General features: G+C 34.5%; 1 protein-coding gene across 1 annotated transcript in view; it reads right to left on the bottom strand.

The window, feature by feature from the left end:
- Positions 1-857: 857 nt before the first annotated feature.
- The window catches only part of Best2 (bestrophin family protein), a 49677-nt gene continuing 29727 nt past the window's right edge, over positions 858-20807 (bottom strand). Inside the window, 8 exon segments of the mRNA XM_018461412.1 lie at positions 858-2086; positions 2948-3209; positions 3417-3454; positions 3457-3616; positions 3836-3943; positions 4055-4183; positions 6668-6906; positions 19181-19310. Of these exon segments, the coding sequence (XP_018316914.1) occupies positions 1023-2086; positions 2948-3209; positions 3417-3454; positions 3457-3616; positions 3836-3943; positions 4055-4183; positions 6668-6906; positions 19181-19310 (2130 nt within the window). The 3' untranslated portion in view covers positions 858-1022.

The raw sequence follows: 20807 nt of genomic DNA on the forward strand, positions 1-20807 counted from the left end.
TACACTCGAGTCGAGAAAGAGAGAGAAAGAGAGAGAGAGAGAGAAAGAGACAATTTAATAATTGCATATATAAAATATATTTTAAATATATTCTCCGAATATATATAAAATATATTTTAAATATCTTCTCCTAAGATTGATCGTCATATATATATGTATAAAGTCTTTAATGTATAAATTACTATTTACAACATAATGGCGAAACCTACTATTCTTCTTCATTGATCGCTAAAGACGTACTTGTAAATGCGACCAATGCAATTTACAATAAAATGTTCGGAGAACATCTCTCTTGTTATACCTTTTTACATTTTAAGTACAAAATACTTTTAAAGATATATAAAACAACAAAATTAATATAAATAATAAGACTATAGAAGATATACAGAAAAGAGATAGAGAGAGCGAGAGAGAGGGAGAGAGAGAGAGAGAGAGAGAGAGAGTGCACTATCTCTTACATTTATCAAGAATAATTATGCTATTTCTAGAGATAAGAAAATACGTTACGACAATTAACCAGAAATCCTAAAGAAGAATTTGTGATATGTGAAAGTCGGCGGATTCTCTCGATTCGATCTCATGTATACCTCGATTTTATAAAAGTTTGGAAAATTAAAGATTGTGAATAAAAAAGTATAAGGCAAAGTAGTTATCCATTTCGGAAATCTATATTTTACCAGGACAATCGACCTATAAAGAAGAATTTTCATCAAGAAATCTTGATGAGAATATATATAAGATAAGATAGAATACTATTTCTATAGTTCTATACTTCGCGTTACGATTTAAAAAGATTTATAAGTGAAAACACGAGGTATCTTCAGGAAAATTCACAGATACTAGTTATTTCACCGATAAAAAATCTAGACAATCAAGAAATGAATAGATCTGTCACATGAAGTGACATATATAAGATGTATTAATGAACGAAGATGAATCTCAGGATGCGTCAACAGAACTGTATTCTCTAATTTGAGTCTAATTAGTTGAATGAATAAAGTCTGTATTATCGATGTCGTCCATCAAACGTAAACTTCACCTCTCTTGCTACTAGTAACGGTCGTGGTAGATATGCTCGTAGATGACGTCGGGGATGTCGTGCTACTTGAAAGCGACGCATTTGTACACGAGACGGTACTAATTTTTCTTGAGGCATCTTGACCCCTTTGATTGGACCTAGAGAGATCATGACCGAAACTGTTGGTCCTCGATCGAATGCCTTGATTGTGGGATCCAGTGATCAGCCTGTCTATGGCAAGACCGTCTTGTCTACTCGACACGGAGGCTATGCGAATTTCTCTCGATTGCAATCCTGGAGATTGCGGCAACGACATGCTTCTGTCGTTACTTAGCTGCGCCGGTGATACTGGTGGACCAGGCAACGAGGCCGATCGTCTACCTCGCGCATCTATCGCCATCGCCCTATTAGTTTGAATTCCGGGCACAGCAGCGGTGACTACATAGCCCAGTTTCTCGGGTCTCATCAAGATTGGCGAACGATCGTTGTAGCCATCGAAAATGGGTGAACTGCCGTTGCTACCCATCGGACTGTTATTATTGTCGATCAATGGTGTCGAGCGATCCTCTTGTCCAGTGATACTTCCGCTCCTGCTGCTACCGCTTCCGCTACCTTCCTCTTCACTGCTCGTGACTTCCGTCAATGTCGCCTGGACGCTGTTACTCTGATTATTAAGATGTGGCGTTGTGGTTGTCGCCGTTGTCATCAAACCTAATTGCGTCAAATGGCCCATAGTGACTGGTGTTAAGGTAACTGGCGTCATTAGGCCAGCGCTGGTCAACGTCGGCGAAAGCACGGCCTGCGCCAAGGCCGCCGCTCCTGATTTGCCTGAAGCGGGTGAGCTTTCAGTCTCCTGTATCGGCGACAATACCACTACCGACAAATCAGTTGGATAGTGACCATTTGCTGGTATCACGCCCACCACACCTGCGCCGATGTTTGCCGCATTAGCGGCGGACAAAGCCAACCTCTGTTCACGATCGATTACCTCCTTCGTCACATCCGGAGTCGGTATGCGTGGTCTGTTCTTCAGAGATACTGGCACCGAGTTCAGCTTCGTCATAGTACCTGTAATTATTAATAATTATGGTGACCGTTAGAGCGATATTAGCTTGGTTGACTGGTTCCGGAATCGAGATCATTCCGAGGACGTACGTAGAAAATATGTAATGACGTTGTCGATTAAACTAACGACTAACATTTCTCGGTTGAAAACCACTACGTCGAGCGAGCGTGAAAATGAGTTTTAGACTATTGCTTTGGCGCCAGGAAGCATATCGAGTTACACTGACGAGAATATAATTAGACATGAGACGTGGACATGATACTTTTGCACAATACCATCTTTCTCTTTATAAGAAAAAAAAGGGTAAAAAGAAATACAAGGACTTTAGAGAATTTTCTCATGGATGTAAAATAACCGCGGAAATTGCAGAGGTAACGCAAGATCGAATATTGCGTAATTTTCCTCATACGTGGAAGCAATAAAGGAAAAGCTTGCGATTCTTCGAGACTTTCTTTTAAGATGAATTCATGACTCAGAGGAAAAAAATCTTTCGATTAGTAACCGCCCAGGTTTTCTTCGAAAGCACATTACTGAGACAAAGAACATCGTGAAAATAAAAATATAGAATAAATAAAAGCTATGGACATTTAATTCATCTTGAAATAATTTTGTGTAAGAAAAGAAAATGTTGCTACTCTCAAAGATGTATTTTGCTTTATTCGATGATTATGGTAATTGTAATGTACTTTAAAATAAAAACAAATATAATTAAAAAATAGATATAATTAATAAGACATTGTTATTAACGTTGTTCGTATAAGTTTTATCGAATACATAAATAAATCTGAAATAAAGAAAAAAATATCTGAAATAAAGAAAATTAAGATTAACGTACAATCGTTAACATAAAAGCTTCTACGCACCTTGACGACCCATACGCTGGCTTCGAACGCTCTTTCGTCCGACGAGACGATCGTAGAGCGACATTTTGAGATTAGGATTGTTCGTTTGCGGCAGACCACCAGTCTCAGGACTGCTGTACACGCTATTGTGACGGTTTCGTGTGAAGAAACCACCGCCGCTGCTATACGTAGTTGAGGAACTACGTACCGAACCAACTCGGGTGATCTGCCTTTGGAACCAGCCGTTCTTCTTTCGTTCCACTAATGGAGTATCCACGCTCTCCTAATGAACGCACGAGATTTATTATCAAAGGTGTCGCAAAATTGTGGCAGAAAATAAATTTATATGAATCGACAAAACAAAGATTGAGACCCTGCATAATTGTTCGTAGACGTCTTATCGGTAAATATATAATTGTATAAAAGAACGCAAGTTAAAGTTTATGTTATAAAATTATTTCGTTATTGTTACTGTAAGCAATTCACTTACATAATCGGCGTACACATCATCCTGATGAGATTTACGATGCTGACCGTGACTATGAATCTGTGTGCCCAGCATAACGTTTGCATAAAATGCTCACTAGCGACTGTGTATGGCAAGTCCTTGGGTACAACTTCGTCCCAATATTGATCTTTCAGGAGCTCCGGATGTTCCTCGTGCATCTCATCAACGATCATGTAACCTGCCTGTTATACGTGCAGTGATATAATGAGAAAAAATATATTAACATTCGGTTAAAGAAAAAATTTGAAGTATACAGTAAAGAACATATTTCCATGCACAAATATTATGCTGTAATATCTATCTACTTTCCTATATATGTAAGAAATATTCATAACTAATAATGGATTGTGGATTTCTTAAAACTATCATTTTTTATAATCGCCTTTTTTGCTTTTACGTACCTTGATATGTCTATCTATCAACCAGTTCAGTTCGATGTCGTCATCATCTTCGCCGAAAGGATTAATCAACACCTCTGCAACTTTCAACCATCCAATGTAAAAACAAAACTGCAAAGAACATATACGTCGGTTTTATAAAAAGTCTGAAAGATTATGCAGGAAGACTCCTACGCAACATTCTAGTCAGTAATTGAAGATAGTATCGTCCATTTTAATCACCTGTAGCGCTGTGAAAAACGGGAAATACATGTCCGGTTCTTCATATTTTCCGGTGCCATTGGAATGTTCGACGAATTGTCTGCCAAGTAAAGCCGAGAAAAAGTAGGCGTACAGCGATAATGTTACCACCTAAAAATACATTGAAAGCTTTGTGACAAAGTTCTTATTATACTATGTCGTTATATTATCATAATATAAAAAAAAACATAGGTAGAGCGAGTAAAAACTTTTACGAAGAAGTTCGCATTCATTACGATAGGAAAGATTACCGCGTGTGTTATATTTCTTTTAAAGAACAGTTGCTTTAAACGTAAAACAAGGTCGATAGAAAATTATTTCCACCGGAAGTCTCGAACTTTGTTAGTCGACTTCGTTTTGTCGCTTTTTCTGTGTCATGTAAGTACAAGCAAACAGGTTTAATGAATGAATATCAAGGTCGTCGCAAGCGCCGCCTTTCTTATTGAAGGTTATCAGGAAACAGCAATTTATGCAAAAATACAGTATGACTTGTGCATAAGAAAGACAACAGATAATTTCATGTGGACTTTGAACATTTCGGAATCGCCAAATCCAAAAGATTCCTCCTGAATATAACGTAAAATCATTCTCGTAGGCATGACGTAGAAAAATTATTGTTCAACTCTCTTGTCGACCTTGACCATGCAACATGTATCGGCTTCGTGTTTCATGCACGTTTTATTATCCGCGCTGCATTGGTTAAAGTTTTTTAAAACGCCCAAAGGAATATTCCTTTTAATTAAACTTATTGTAATATACACTGCAGTACGTACATAAATTGTAATAACTATGCTTTCTTGTAAGCACAAGTGTTAATATCTTATATTAAAATAAGATGTGCTGTAATTACATAGTCGCAAAAATTTTAATGAGTCAAGTCTCAGTTGTATTAAATAAGATATTTTAAAATTCATCCTGCAATGATTCAACTCTTTTTTAAATATCCAAATACAAGAAATATATATTTATTTATTCCATGTAGAAAATGAGAATATATTCTATGTCAAGTTTAGATTAAAATGATTTATTTTCATACATGATACATGGCATATCGTAAGGCACAACGTCTTAAAATCGTTTGTTACAAGGATAAGTAAAAACGTTTGCAGAGTAAACGCAAGCGAATGCAATAACAGCGAGCATCCAAAACGGGTATTAATCTTCGACGGATGTATCATTACGCGGTGAATACTCTGCGGTCGTTACGCGTAATCTTCTTGCGATTTCACGGAGTATGTCGAATCGCGCTATCGTCTTGAAAGAGATTTATATTGTAATTTATACGTAAGAAAAACACTATAATACATCATTGCTTTGCTGGATTTTTTCAAATTAATAACAAACGTAAATAATTTTAAATATTAAGTGTTAATTGTCATTTTTTAAAAATATAATAGAATAAATAAAAATGTATCTTTATTTATTCTATTGTACATGATTAACAATAAATGTATTTGAATACCTACTATTTATATATTTAGACATATTAATGAGTATAATTATTAATAATGATAAAAAAATGAATAAAGGAAAGTATTTAGAAATTTGATGGTAATACAAAACGTTTCATAAAACAAAGATTTGAACGGAGTTTCTCGTCGCATCACGTTCGCCAGATTTGCGAAATAATGCGGTCTTTAATTCCTTGAAAATAGCTTTTGCACCAGTTAATTAAGAAAATTAGTTGATGAACAATTACAATTGCACAACGCATACATGTTTGCTAATTGTAAATACGAAATACATCTTTCGAGAAGAGATTCATTTCACTGCTTCAACATCCTTAAATGTATTCTCCTGAATTCTAGATAAAAAGAACTGTTTAGAAGGTTTATGTGACGCAAAAAAATAAAGAAAAGGATTAATAATTGCTGTGTAATTAACATCGATAGTTCGGCGTGCACTGTTATTAATAGTTTGAATTAGTAAAAACTAAAATGTGTAAAAGCTAAAAAATTGTTTTGCAAATAATTTTAATTACCAAATCACAATTATTTCGATTAAACAATAACATTTTTTACCATCTGCCAATGATACTATTGATAGATAATTTTTCCATGGCGTTAATATGAAAAAAAATGAGCAGAAAAGCTTACAAAAGTAATGTTATTTTTCCTATCTTTTACACGTAAAAGACATATTATAGAATGCATAAAACTGATTATTAGAATTTCGTTATTTTTAAATTATCTAAATAAGTCTCCGCTGTATTGTTAATGCGTAAATAATATATTTATAAGGTATAATTTGCAAATTAGAATGTACTTATCATTGAAGTTAATTACAAACGTTTCTGAATTTAACTCCTTTTCAGTGCGAAAGTCAAGTACAAACTACAGTATACAAAGTACTAGTGGTTTTGCACTTGAATGGTTCAGCACCGAAGAGGAATTAAGTCCAGAGTCAAAACGTTTGATGTTAACTTCATTGATAAGTACTTACTAATTGCTTGCAAATTATATATTATCGCCTTATAAATATATATTATTTATGCATCGCAGAAGCAATTTACTTATATTTGATTTATTCTTGGAGCCACAAAACTATTTTCGCTTTTAATTATAAAGTTTATCGATTTCAGATGAGAATACTCACCTGAGTGTAGACTAGAGGAACACAGACAGTATCGTAACCAATCAATGCACCAAGCCTCTTCCGGATATCGCTGAGTTCGACAAGGAGGGTTTGTACTACATGATCGCTAGTAATCAGAGCTTCTTTTCTTGCCCTGTTGATGATATTAGTCGCCCAGACCAACGGCATCCAATATTTAGACATGGCCGCCTTCTTGTTCATCATCTCAAAGATTTTTTTCTCCGATTCCATCATCAGACCTAAGAAAATCAACGAGATTAAGCACGAGATGTTTTTTTTGCTTGCTCAACTTAAGTAAAAAACATTTCCGGACGTCCCAACGAACTGTGTAATTACACAGAACTTTCCCCGTGCGAGATGCTTGAAAAATTTTCTCGACTAGATATACAGGTGCTTGTATATTGTAAATCACGATCAATATCACAGGGCAGTAAGTCAGCTAACGTGAGTCTCGCAATGCTCTGCGATCCCGCATTAATTAACAAATCCATCAGCACGGTTCGTTAATCGGCAGTGAATTATCAAGCAATCAGCATTTTTCGCTGACTTTCGCGTGCGTAATTCTATGTACATAGAATAGTCATATGTTTATTTGAGCTATGTGGTAGACTTGTGGATGCGTACGTGAAGCTGTACATAAACTACTAACGCAAAACATGTCCATTGTCTATGTTTCCTCGAAACTAAAGTGAAATCGCCAGTTAGATAAGAATTCTATCTTATTTCCTGATTAGCAAAACATATACAGACAATATCCTAAAGTTTTGCTAAACGTTGCCGCAAATAAACTTTCTGAGTAAAACATTGTTTTACATTTTTATAAATCGTATATTACGTTCTCATAAATCAGTTTTATTTTATATACCATGATTAAATTTTATTGCTCTAATTCTATATAAATTGAAGCGTAAAAAAAATGTCATTATATAATATAGCCATATATTTATTAGATATAAATAGTAAATTTAATAATAATCGAAAAAAGCAAATTCCCATAAAAGAAGACGCTCAATGTCTTTAGTAGATGACATTGTTATATGCAATTAATAAGAACTGGACAAAAAGGATCAAATATTTGTTATCTGATTAAACAACAATTATGTATCATTCATAACTAGTGATATGAGTTTATCGCAAATATTGGACACGTAATGAGAAATTGTAAAAAAATAAGCGTTTGATTAATCCAATAAATCACTTTTATTAATACTAGCTAGGTAAAAAAAAGCTAATATAACGTATTAACTTTCATGTGCAGATTTGCGTTAAAAAGGTCGAGATGTAGAAATTATCTAAACCAAGATTATACGATATATATGAACATGATACGTCCAACTTCTCTTTCTCTTTCTTCCGCACTAAATCTCAAAGCAACGTTCATGAATTGCCATTTGACATCTTCCTAGTGAAAGTCAGTGAAACAAATTTATTTGTATATGTCTGTTTATAATTATTTAAACATTAGTACAGCTCAGAGAGAGAGAGAGAGATATATATAACTTGAGATAACTAAGACATTTGAGTACAGCAATACTAAGTTCTTGCATCTACTATTTTTAGTATTGATGAATTATACTTTATTTATTATTAAATTAAATTTATTTGTATATTTTCTGATAAATATTATATTTTCCCTTAAACAATATTGTTCCCTTATCTATAACTTGAATAATTTTTTATAAATATATCTAAGCATAAAATAATTATTTAAAGAATCATATTAAATATAGAAAAAGTTTCATTCATTGAAATATAAAATTAATTCATAGAACAGAATTTAAAAAGCGTCTGATTTATTTTTCAAAATCAATAAAAACTAAAAAAGTGTTCACACAATAATAAAAATTTTCTTATTTCAATGATCACATTTTCTTGTCATTGTACAATGAATTGTAATAGATCCACGATCAAACAGTAGATTGGACTTTAGTCTGGAAGTGACCGTAGTTGAAACAAAAACTATTTTAAAAGTCATGGCGAAGTCGCGGCAAAGTCACCGCAAAGATTAACTATACTAGCTCAATTGGTACCCGGATCGAGTAACGGGAACATTGTAATTTTTTTCGAAGATCGTTAGAGTAGAAAGGGTCGTTCGCACGAACGTATATCCGTCTAAGCTGGGACAATGCCCGAAAAAAATGAGGCAGCCTTACTGCGAGCAGTTATCGAAATAACTTGCGGCGTCACTCCGACAAGTCATTGATCGAAGAAACTGTCTGGAGATGAAAGACTCTCCAGTGGAAACGTGTAGATTACTAATGACGGTACATGCACGCTCTTTTATTCAGCAGGCGTAGTTGGATCAGATACACACCTTAATAGCAAAAACTGACATAGAGACAACCAGGCATTTAATTTAGCGCTTTCCGTGATTTATACACCTTAAACACATACTACATTAAAATTTTTTTTTATTTACGTTAGATTTTATCCTCCTATTCATCTCTTCGGTGAGATGGACGCTCATATGCATAGCACGTATGTATGCTCGTGCATGCTTAGCACGCATGTTTCAGCATCGTTTCTTTGTTACACTGTTTTAAGGATCGCACATTACCCCGTTCTTTCTTTTTATGTATACTCATATATTACATCGTATTCTTTAATATATGTATATAAATCTGCAAAAGCAATATAGAGCTTTGACCAAAAATATTAGGCATCTTATCAATTACTATTTAAAGTTTTAGCTTAAAAACTAATTTATAGCGTTTATTATAAATTATCCTTTGTTTTAAAAACGCTTTAAACTTACAGATAATGCCGGTAACCAAAAAGTAACAATCCAGGTAAAAGAATTCGAGATAAATAAAAAAAATACTTAATATTTTTGGCCTGTAGTTCTAATTTCTATAAAATAGAATAAATAATTATCGCCTCCAATACAAAATAAGATTTATATAAATATAATATCTAATAAACAAATATAAAATAAAACCGGTCAGATGTTTTACCGTATTGGATTTTTAATCAGAAAATATATTTTGTAATGTATACGACACTTTTAACGAATACTGGTAAACATCACAGAATGTTTGAACTGAAATTTGATTTTTGAATGATCGATCGGTTTGATACGCGATCAGTTCGCCTCATTCATCTTGTGACCTTCATACCGATGTGACACACAGTTGCATAGAATCGTACAGTAATGAGCTCGAGAATTCGCAGGCCGCTATTAAAGTAATGGCCGATAATTCATCGAATGACTCATTCGAGTGCCATGATGCGTTACTAGCAGTGAAGACTGTAAGTATATCGAAGAGATATTAGTGGATTTTTGCATAAACGTTTAAAGTAAAATGAGAAATAATGCGAATAATTAAACAAATTAAAACCCATCGTTGTTTGCAATAATTAAAAAGCATTTGCTATTTAAGAAGTATTTGTTTTTATTTATGTGTGGTGTATACTTTCACGTGTTATACATTTCGATTTAAGATTTTCATGAAAAATGTGTGGCGCCAGGCGCCACAAAAATTTCGAAAGCGCGTTCACAGCTGTAAAGGTGATTTACATTTACTTTCACGGGTTTTAACGGGTCACACAAATTTGTAAGATGACACTTAATTCACGCGTTGGTGTAAAATTTATCGCTCGAAGCGAAACATACGCCATGTGTCTGACGACATAGTGCCGCTACTACTACTCTAGGAGAAGAGAATTACTTAATGCCGTTAGTAGGTATATGTTAATAAAAGCAAATCGACGCTTATTAGAAAAGTGCCTGATCGTGCTTCAGGTCTCCGACCCCATAGTTGTTTACATTAAACTGTAGGTCATAAATCATAATCATTATATAGATGGAAAACGGTAGAACATCCGTGGTGTTGGATATAAAATTCAATGTGCGTGTAATTAGTTTGAATCCTCGATCATTAAATTTGGATTAGCAGCCAGCTTTCTTCGTAGCATTTACTCTTCGATTGATATAAATAGATAGTAATGTTGTAGAAAATAAAATTAAAGTACACTTCGATACGCATCAATGCGCGTAGAAATGTACGAAAAAGTCAAAATATTTGGTTTGTTTTCGTATAATATTTATCTATTATTTCTTGCAAATGCGCAAAGAATTTTCTTCAGTTTGAAAGTGGTTTTTATCAACTTAGAATATAGCCGACAAGAGCAATATTAATGTGAAAATTACAACATAGAACTGCACCTTTGGAAAGAAACAAAGAACTTATTTTTCAAAAATGATTACTCGACGGTGCGAATAAGATTCCAGAAAATTGTAGCGTAGTTAAGTTTCGCAAGTCTCATCAAAATAAAACGACTTCAGCATTGAAGAAGTGGTTCCATCCGTTCTTGGTAGGATGTTTACCTCCCGGGACCATTGGCTACATCGACGTGGATGAGCAAGATGGGGTACGAGCACAACAGAACAGGGGTGAAGGATGCACGGTACAGGTCAACAAACGCGGAGATCCTTGCTGCGCTGGCAAGGTCGTGATTAAAATAAAAAATAAACCGAGTTCCCTCGGTCCTACCTGCACTTCGTATACTTGCCAGCTCGCCGTGACGACGCTGAAAAGCATCCTTCGGAGAAAACCAGTCTGCCGTCCGGTTCATAACTCCTTAAGTATAGTTTACAACGCAGAAACCCGCGAATGCGGATGTATCATATAAAAATGTCGGGGGATTTCGACATTGGAACGTTCGAGTTGATATAGTGATTATCTGGATTTTATATCGAGCTTTTGCAGAATAACTCTCGGCAATAATAAAAAATTTGCACTTTGTGGAATGAAAAGTGAGTGTGTCTCTTTCATTCCTACTGGATCATTAATATTGAAGAAGAATTGATATGTATGTTCTTTAATGTAACATTTTAATCTCTCTACATTATTTAAAATGCGTTACCTAGAAAGAATAATTATTTTAAATAACGGAATTGTGTGCTTGTAAAAAAGATACAAGAATATATATGATCATTTGGTCAAAATAATGTAATAAACAGTTATTAGTTGAAAAGAAAAACTTTTCATAAAATTTTAAATTATTTTAATTTCATTCGGATCTTATTTTACATCACAATACATCTAATGTGATGCAATTAGAAAATACTTTATGTTAAATATTATACTACTATAGATATTAAAAAATATAAATTAAATTATTACTACATACTAAACAATAAATTTGGCTTTTATAATTTGTATTATGAAGTACAAAATAAATGAAAAAGCTAATACGGTAGTAATTAAAATTTTGTCAGAAAATAATCAGTTTGTTGAAATCTCTTGTCTGTAATAATAAACCTCTCGCGCACGTGAATAACACTTTCTGTTGCACTGACGGTACTGTGCATGTACTATGCGGAAGGTGTAGTCGAGCTCAGTCGCAGACTTGGCGCCGGTGAAAATGCACTGATTAGGAAATATTCTCGCGTAATTAGAGGTAAGCAACTTTGGAGCCATTCGGCGCGTGCATTGCAACGGATGCGTGCTGGGTGTCAATAGACCGTCTGCCAAAGAGAAAATCGATCATGTTCGTGCCCCGAGCAGCGCGTGCATTATGCGTTCACGTGCGTTGCTGATCCCCGCAAATCGCACAACACATGACGCGGCTATTAACGATTTCACTATCATTTGAGCGACAAGAGCTTCCGTCGCCAAGTGCGAATCCTCTATGCCCGCAGGAGAAATTTATAGAATTTTCATAATTAAGCGAATCGTAAAACTCACAACCTGACGTTACTTACGCTTTCTGAGATAAAATAATAATTTATTCATAGAGTCAGTCGTTAGATAAAATAGTAATGTCATTATAAATATAATAGATACTTGGGAAAAGATATTTGAAAGGCTATGTCGTTTATAATAATCATTATAAATAGCATACAAGTTTATGTAAATTTTACAATCATAAAAAAGCACCATAATAAAGAAATTCATTTTTATTTTAAGAGTTTTCATCTTTTATAAAATATGAAGAGAATATTGCTTTTTTATAATTCTATTGAAAATTATAAATTGTTTAAAATGGACTTTAATTACAAATCTATTTTTAATGCAATCAATATTTATTAATTTAGACATATTATACATAAATATTATGTATATGTGTAAAGATTAATTATATCAATTATGTTATCAAACAGATTTTTAATATTTCGGTATTGCATTTTGTAGATTATGGAAGATCCAACATGCGAACATCTTCATTTTTTTTCGTAGAAGATTATTTAATAATAATAATAATAAAGAAATTATTTCTAACAGAGGTAAGATAGTAAATGTTTCAATCTCACTTTCAGAATAGAAAGACTCTATTTAAATCAGTTTAAATTCTGTAGATCAGTGACCGAAGTGACTCGCATTCCTAATTATTTTGTATAGTGGAAAACGGAACTTTTGTGCAAGGCACGTTAATCAAATGTGATGTACCGATGTCTATGAATTAAGAATGCGAATGAACACTGATTCGCATCCTTAATTATTCATGTAGAATGCCACGATAGTGCATAGAAACATCAAATTAACTGTAAAGCATGTGCACGAATTGATTTTGAGTTTGATAAAACGTGGACGTTCATCAGTGAAAGAACATACATCAGAAAATAAAAAGTTCAATAAAAAGTCAGATGATTAATAAAAAATTCATTAAATAAAAAAATTGTAAAAATCATTTCGCTTAATATATGACAATTAAAATTTTTGTTATTTTATAGGTATTCTTATAATCTTTTACATTACAAATTAATTAAAAATCATCGTCCCCGCTCATAATGTCGCGTGGCACATTCACGCACAACGTATACATACGCACGCACATAATGACCATCAAAGATTAAGAAATCTTATATTCTGGAAGTCCAGCGTGTTTCTCCTCGTTCTCTCATTTATCCTTCATTTAGGTGAGCACGGTCAAAGTCCGACCTTCCCCAAGGCCAATATCTACGTAACGTTACGTTCAGGTACAGTTCACGGATTTTCTGCTCTTTTGAGGATAGTGACACGTTCATGTGACCCAGACACGTTCTATAACTGTTCCTCGAGGGACTCGAGAATGTCGGAGAGTTCCACGAATAAATCGCGAAAGAATCCGTTATCTGCGAAACGTTAATTACAAGAGTTCGATTGTTTCCTTTCTAAAAGCCCAGTCGCTGTCTACAATATCCGCCTGTGAGAAAACACCAATTGTGTCATGCACATAATCGCGCATAAAGTCGGTCTTATCGCGGGATTAATTAATATCATATATTTCCTCCATCTCGTCTTGACTGCCGTGAAATTCTTCTGAAATCCACGGCTACCGGGCAATCTTATCTGCCGATCTACGATACGATGGAGTGTGTGCTCTCGAAGCTGTTATATCCGGGCGTAATTATTTTCTTGCGGATCGTTTCGCATAATCGTGGAGAAATTCTGCCTGGGACAATAATTTGTGCTAAATATAGGTAGCGCGTGCTGCGCGCACATTGGCGTATTACGGTCCATCCAGCGAGAATAAAAAAAGAAAAGAACGAAAAAAAATGAGAAGAAACGTATTCTCGAGTTTCTTACTCTGCTCTCGCTGACATGGACTTGAGGATGCCACTGATGATGATGATGATGATGATGATGATGATAATGTCGGCTAGCAGTGATTCCTGAAGCCTTCGCGACTGGTTGAGCTAACGAAGAAGGCGAAATGACAGCATGTATAGCCAGCGTGATACCGTCTAGCCGATTACCACCTGCAGTCTTGGCTAGATTACGGCTCTCATTACTCTGGCTATATTTAACATCTAGTTCGATTTAATTGCAAAGAATCTTACAGATACTAAAATAACTTCCACCGCTCGCCCGAGCATCATATCGCGTCCACAATAGAATAACACAATAATTGCTCTAAATGGAGCTAATAGGCTAGTTGCTTCATTTGAATTGATCAGATTGACGGATAGACATATCGTCAGAAAAAAGTTATAATTTTATCTAAGAGCTATTAACTTAATGGCAAATATATTTAAAGTGCTCGTCTAACCATTAATAAACCGGTGGATCATAATCTTGAAACAAAAAGAGATTTGCCTGCACTTGAAACGGCTAAGTGACCAGCCAGAGAGAAAAGCGTATCACGCGTTAACGGTGAAAATCAATGGATAGTTACAAGAAAAAGAGAGAAACAAGAGTCCAAGACCAAGAAACTCCTCTCGAGGAAATCGCGAAGACGTGACCGATGATTATCGAGCGACGCACGGCATTAGCGCATCGGATCGGCCGCAATCGCATCGGGTTATTTCTGTATACACCAGGAGGAAGGAGCGGCACGCAAGAACGAGAACAGGACGAGGTGCATGAGGCAAAGGAAGAAGAAGCCCGTAAGAAGCGGTGAGATGCTGCTTGCTCCAGCTATGCGAGTGCAAAACAACAAGTTCACGCTGAGAAAGAAAAGGAAAAGGACGAGGAACTGGCGCCGGCGCTCCGCGTTTCTAAGCGGTCTCTCGGCGTGCTCGTTGAAAATTACCCGGACGCACGTGAAAATTGCCTGCCGGCGCGCGAGAAGCAGTCGCGGTCGACAGCATAGACGAGTGCGACCGCCGTCGCGGCGCCTGACGATTTCCAGATCGTAATTCGCGGGGGGAATTGGGTACACACGGATAATTTCGACTACTTTCAAGACTCGAGTTTCGAGATTTCTTCTCGTCGCACTGTAATCTCGCACGATCGTTCGCGATCACAGACACGCAACGGAATGACTTTCTTACGAGGATCTTCGGCGCCAACGTCCATCTCATTATTGATATCGCACTCGCGAAACGCTCATTTAAGATGTAATATGAATATATTTTCAATTCATGAGGTAATTTATAGCTGTTGAGTTTAAAAGTTAAGTCGAGAATAAGACTGCAAGTTTACTTCGTTCAAAATTATTTCGAATGAAATATCATAATAAAAAAATTTCAGTTCAGAAATAAACTATTATATTTTTGACTTCGTAATTGTCGTTTGGAAGAATACGAGATGAAGTCCGTATTTCCTGTTTCTTACTAGAATTGAACTTCAGGCTCAAGTGATTCCTTGACAAATATACATGTAAATACTGACACGAGTCATAGCGGCAAATTTATTCCGTGTCTTTCGTAATGCTTCATCAATGTCAACGACCAGTCGTTGGACACGCGCATGCATGAAATCATTTTGAATGACGTCCGTGGCAATTTTGCATTACCACATACGTATGTATGCTACACACAAATGGTCTTCTTGAAAAAGATATCTGTTGAGTGCGGTCAGTTCTGCGAAATTTATTATACGACTTTGTCACACTGAATATTATATAGTGTGTAATATTATAGTGTGTAGCTTCGAATATGTCACATTTTAATTAAAGACACAATAAAATACAAAAAACGATTGATTAAAATCAATTTTCCGTATATTGTATGCTTTTTGAATACATATTGAAAAAAGAATGGTAATAGCTACCAAATGTTGAGTAAAATAATTTCAATCAAATGTCCGCGCTTGATATAAAATAATTTTACGTTTCTAAATATTTATTAATTATTATTAAACGATTAGTTATATTATAATGTAATACTTGCAAAATTTGATAATACTTACAAAATATTTAAAAAAGTAAAATTATTTTTACTTGTGTAAACTAAATATTTGAAAAATTGTTTTATTCAACATTTAACAGCCATTATTAGACTCTTTTCTAAACGTATATATATATATATTAATAAAAATTAATATCGCATTTTTACAATATACACCTCTCTTATCAAAGTGTAGTGTTTATTTGGAGTCTGACGTACGTAGGTATAAATTACGTGCATATATATTTGCGTTAATAATTTTCTTGCTCATAACTTTTTCATATATTGACATATTGTCTTGAACCTGTATTTCAAAAAGAAAATATGATATCATGCTTTTCTTCGAGATACACCTGTTCCCACAAGATCTTTTATTCATACATATTATATATTAAAGATTTTGACTTTTTCTGAGAACTTATTCTGAATAATAAAAAGCATATTTGCAAATTTGGATGTAAACTTAGTTTGATTTATTATATCTACCGTATTAATTTTCTTTCTCATTAAATCCAATTATAGAATTATTGTAATACATTTACACGTTAAATAATATAAATGCATTTCATCAAGAGTCAGGATGAGCAGCTTACAGAAAATGTCTTCTTTTTGTTTTATTGCAGCTGCAAAATTTATAATGCGCGAACACCTTCTGCGTGTATTTCCTTCCTCATTCCTTCCTCAATGGTGACAACAATGGTAATGTACTGTTTGCACAACGTGAGAATTGTTACATTTCTAATGCATATATCGTAAAAATTGTATCAGTATTCCGTTGACATTTCTTTAGTTTCATGATTTAATGATTATTTCATTACATAAACGACTATTTTCCATTAAGACTAGAAAAAGCTGGCATTACTTTATTTATAGAAATGCAATGCATTTTTCACATATGTATTATTAATGAAACTGTCATTCAAAGCGTGCTATTGTCGAGCAGATTTTGTTTCCACGATAGTAACGATTCCTGTTTAGATCCTGTTTGTCTTCTAAGAGCCAAGCTTCTTCGTCGCGCCGACATATTTCTTTCGTTATCCCGCTGCGAAGTCAGTCATTTCCACGAAAGAGCGGGTTCTTATTGTAGATTCCACTACTTGTTCCTTGATCTAAGGATGGATAGTATCCTCATGTTCATGGAGCATTCGCGGGATCCTTATTGGAGAAATGTAATCTATTTCTGGAGTAACATCCGCTTTAACAGTTGGATCGTAAGAAGCTGAACATACGTAGGTTTCTTTGCAGACGATAAAATTATAGGAAGCAGCAAAGATAATGAAACAATGGAGAAATTTTACATCTGTATAATGAGATAACTTGACAAATTGAAGAGAATTGCTTAGATAAAGATATTATTTATTTTACCTTATTCGTATTTGTTTATCAGATTAATTCTGATAACCTTCTAGTGATTAAGTTAACAAACAGTTAACAAATTTCTATTGATTTTTATAAAAATATTCATCCTATCAAAAACGAATTGCTTACTTGAACAGAATATGACTGATAGATACGAATTAATAAATAAAATAGCCCGCAATAATATTGAATCATTCTCCAATAAAAATATTCCATTTTTAATTTGTGTCTCATTAATCATATTTATATCTAAAGTTGTCAAATTTGATAATTATGTCTAACATATTAAACAAAGCTAAAAGTGAATTATCGTTTGTAACGATATTAGGTAGGCGAATATTTAATATTACACCGTTTAGTATCGTTTAATGCGTTAACTACTGAAATACGCGACTTTGTTCCGCCATCATCCATTATTTCGCCTATCGCATTACAGAAGCGTTATAGTTGTCGAACGTTCAATAGTCACGATATCGCGTGTGATTGCCGACACAGTTACATGCAAAGAGCTACGAAAAAAGTCAGAACTACCAGGCTGTCCTTGCGCCATCATGGCACACGCGGCGAAGCTGCATTATATTGTATATCTATGGATGACGTGGTGAACGGCTTTACCCGTCGACTGAAAAGCTGACATATAATGCGATAAAAGAGCTGCGAGCTCGTGTACAAAGAAGAAAGCGACCTCTGCTCAGTGCAGGTGGGATATCATCTTCATTCGTTGCATTCATTGACAAGAATGGCTAGATATCTAACGAATTATAAAAAGTTTGAACAATAATACTGGCGCCGGTATTATAATTATTGACGATATTTTTAACCGTATCGTGATTATTACAATACATCAGTAATCGTAAGTAGGAAGAAATACCAATAATGACATCGATTGTAGTCACACCAATAGCAATATTGCGTAAGAGAATTATTAGGATAATTGCTATAGATATTTTAAGATGTCTTAAAAATAGCTTTTTTTATATACATATAGATGTTATTTATATAAAGGTAATTATAGAGAAAATTTCACCAATAGTTGATTAATTTCTGAAGATTAATAATTAAATTATGTGGAAAAATATTGTGAAAAAAACTTCAAAGTAATGTTTACTGAAGATGCAAACAATATTAGTGATTATAAAAAGTAACTTAATCGCAATTATCCGTGGAAATCAATGTTAAGGATAATATTCCTCATCGAGAGAATAATAAATAATAATAATAACATATTAGAAATTTTTCCAATTATAATTAGTTTTGTTAAGCTATTTTGATAATTTGTTATTATAATCCGATTTATAGAAAGGACGAATGTTTCATCAAAGCAATTTCGTAGTTTCAAATGAATTATTAGAATAACAAATATATTAAATAAGTAATTAGAATAATAAATATATTAATTTGATCTTTGTTCTGTATTTATATGTAAATTAATTATGATCACAGCTATAAACACTTTCAAGAATATTATATTTTGTGAGATTAAGTTCAATTTCCATATGTTTGAATTACTGATATCATGCGATTAGAAAGCGGATACTTTAGGGCATCCTCCGTATTACATTTCGCATGTTAGTGTGTATTATTTAAACATACATTTCAAAAATATATAACTTACTGACCTACATCTACCATATGCTGAAGAGTCGGGAAACGCCTCTTAACGCGGAGCGAAATCCTTTGCAGTGTAATGACGTACGCGAGCACGGCATACCTCACAATGTTGCGTCTCATCAATCGCCCCCGTTCATCCTGAAACAGACAAACATGTACACGTTAATTATACTTCATTATAATTAATTATACTTCGTATTTCTCTTGGTAAACTTAAGATAAACATGTTTAATACATTAATTTTCTTATTAATTTAAACTGATTTACCTTACGTAATAAACTCGCGCCAATAATATTTTAAACGCGCTAAAAAATTTTTTTAATTATTCAATTCGCGGTTTAAATTTACTACTTTGAGAAAAATGCGCAATAAAAGTTTGCAATAAAAGTTCGATATCGGTAGCGAAAACGGCGCCGACTTCAAAATTCATTTTAACAAATGCCAGACACGTTTCTACGTCTCGTGCATACTTTCCCCTTGTCCTCTTGGCCCGATATTGTACGCTTCTCTCTGTCCATATTCATTGCTACCATTTTGAACTGTTCTAGTATTAATCGGAGAAAAAGTGCCCGGTGGCGTTTGCTATTTTCCTTTCTTCTTCTGAACATTAACGCGTACTTTTGTAACCAATCGCGCGTTTTGCAATCCGTCGCCGGTTGCGATCGCTTGGAAGAATATCAATTTAATCGGAAATGATCGACGATGTCGACATTCAGATTTTCTGTATGCTCAAATTGTCGCAACTTTGAAGAAACATTATATAGTTAAAGGTTGGAAATACTTGAGATTTGAATTTATAAATTGCAAAGAAGTCGGAGTTCATTTATGTTATTAAAATATCTTTTCTTCACAACTATCGATACCTTATACATCACACATTAATTAACTTCGCCTCCACAGAGGTTCCTTGCATTCTTCGCTTACAGCGATGAGCTATAAACCTTCTCAAATACGTAATAGATCTGTCATAAGAGATTACACCAAGCTTTATTGATTATACAGTTACAACCGCATATTGTAAAATATTTTTAAAAAGAGGAAACAGTAAAAATTTTCCACTCTTAAAACGATTCCTAGCTTTCTCTTTCCGCAATTCTGATCTTTCTGAATCGGATCATTGTCCGATGTTACCACAGCACCGTTATCTTTTCGATGGCCTTTTCGTCATCTTTCACTTGCACGTACGAAAAACAAGACAACTCCTTCCTCGGAATTCTGCGACTTACCCGTCGCGCATGTAAAAATGCCTGATTTGGCAGCTTGTGAACTATCCTCTTTGCGGGGGGAAAGGTAGCAGAACAACGATCGTCTCGTCTCTCGGGACTTGCATTCCAATTAGATTTCAATGAAAGACACAGTTCAGGAACCCGTGTTGACCATTGTCACCGCTCATTCACAAATCGGACACTCTGTATTACGCGATTACATGACCACGAGTGTATGTATATAACCATGGGCTCGTTCCGTGGCTGAGGACCTTGTCCCCTACCTACGTGCAAAAATTCCATCGAAACCCGCATCGTTCCTAGAGATTCACTGTACTGTACGCACGCAATTGCACGCATGCTTTTGCATGCACGTAATTGCTGCGCTTTGAATCGAAAATTCGTGAAAGAACGTAACAATATCAATTA

Source organism: Mycetomoellerius zeteki, unplaced genomic scaffold, assembly GCF_001594055.1.
Source record: "Mycetomoellerius zeteki isolate Tzet28-1 unplaced genomic scaffold, Tzet1.0 scaffold122, whole genome shotgun sequence".
Lineage (NCBI taxonomy): Eukaryota > Metazoa > Arthropoda > Insecta > Hymenoptera > Formicidae > Mycetomoellerius > Mycetomoellerius zeteki.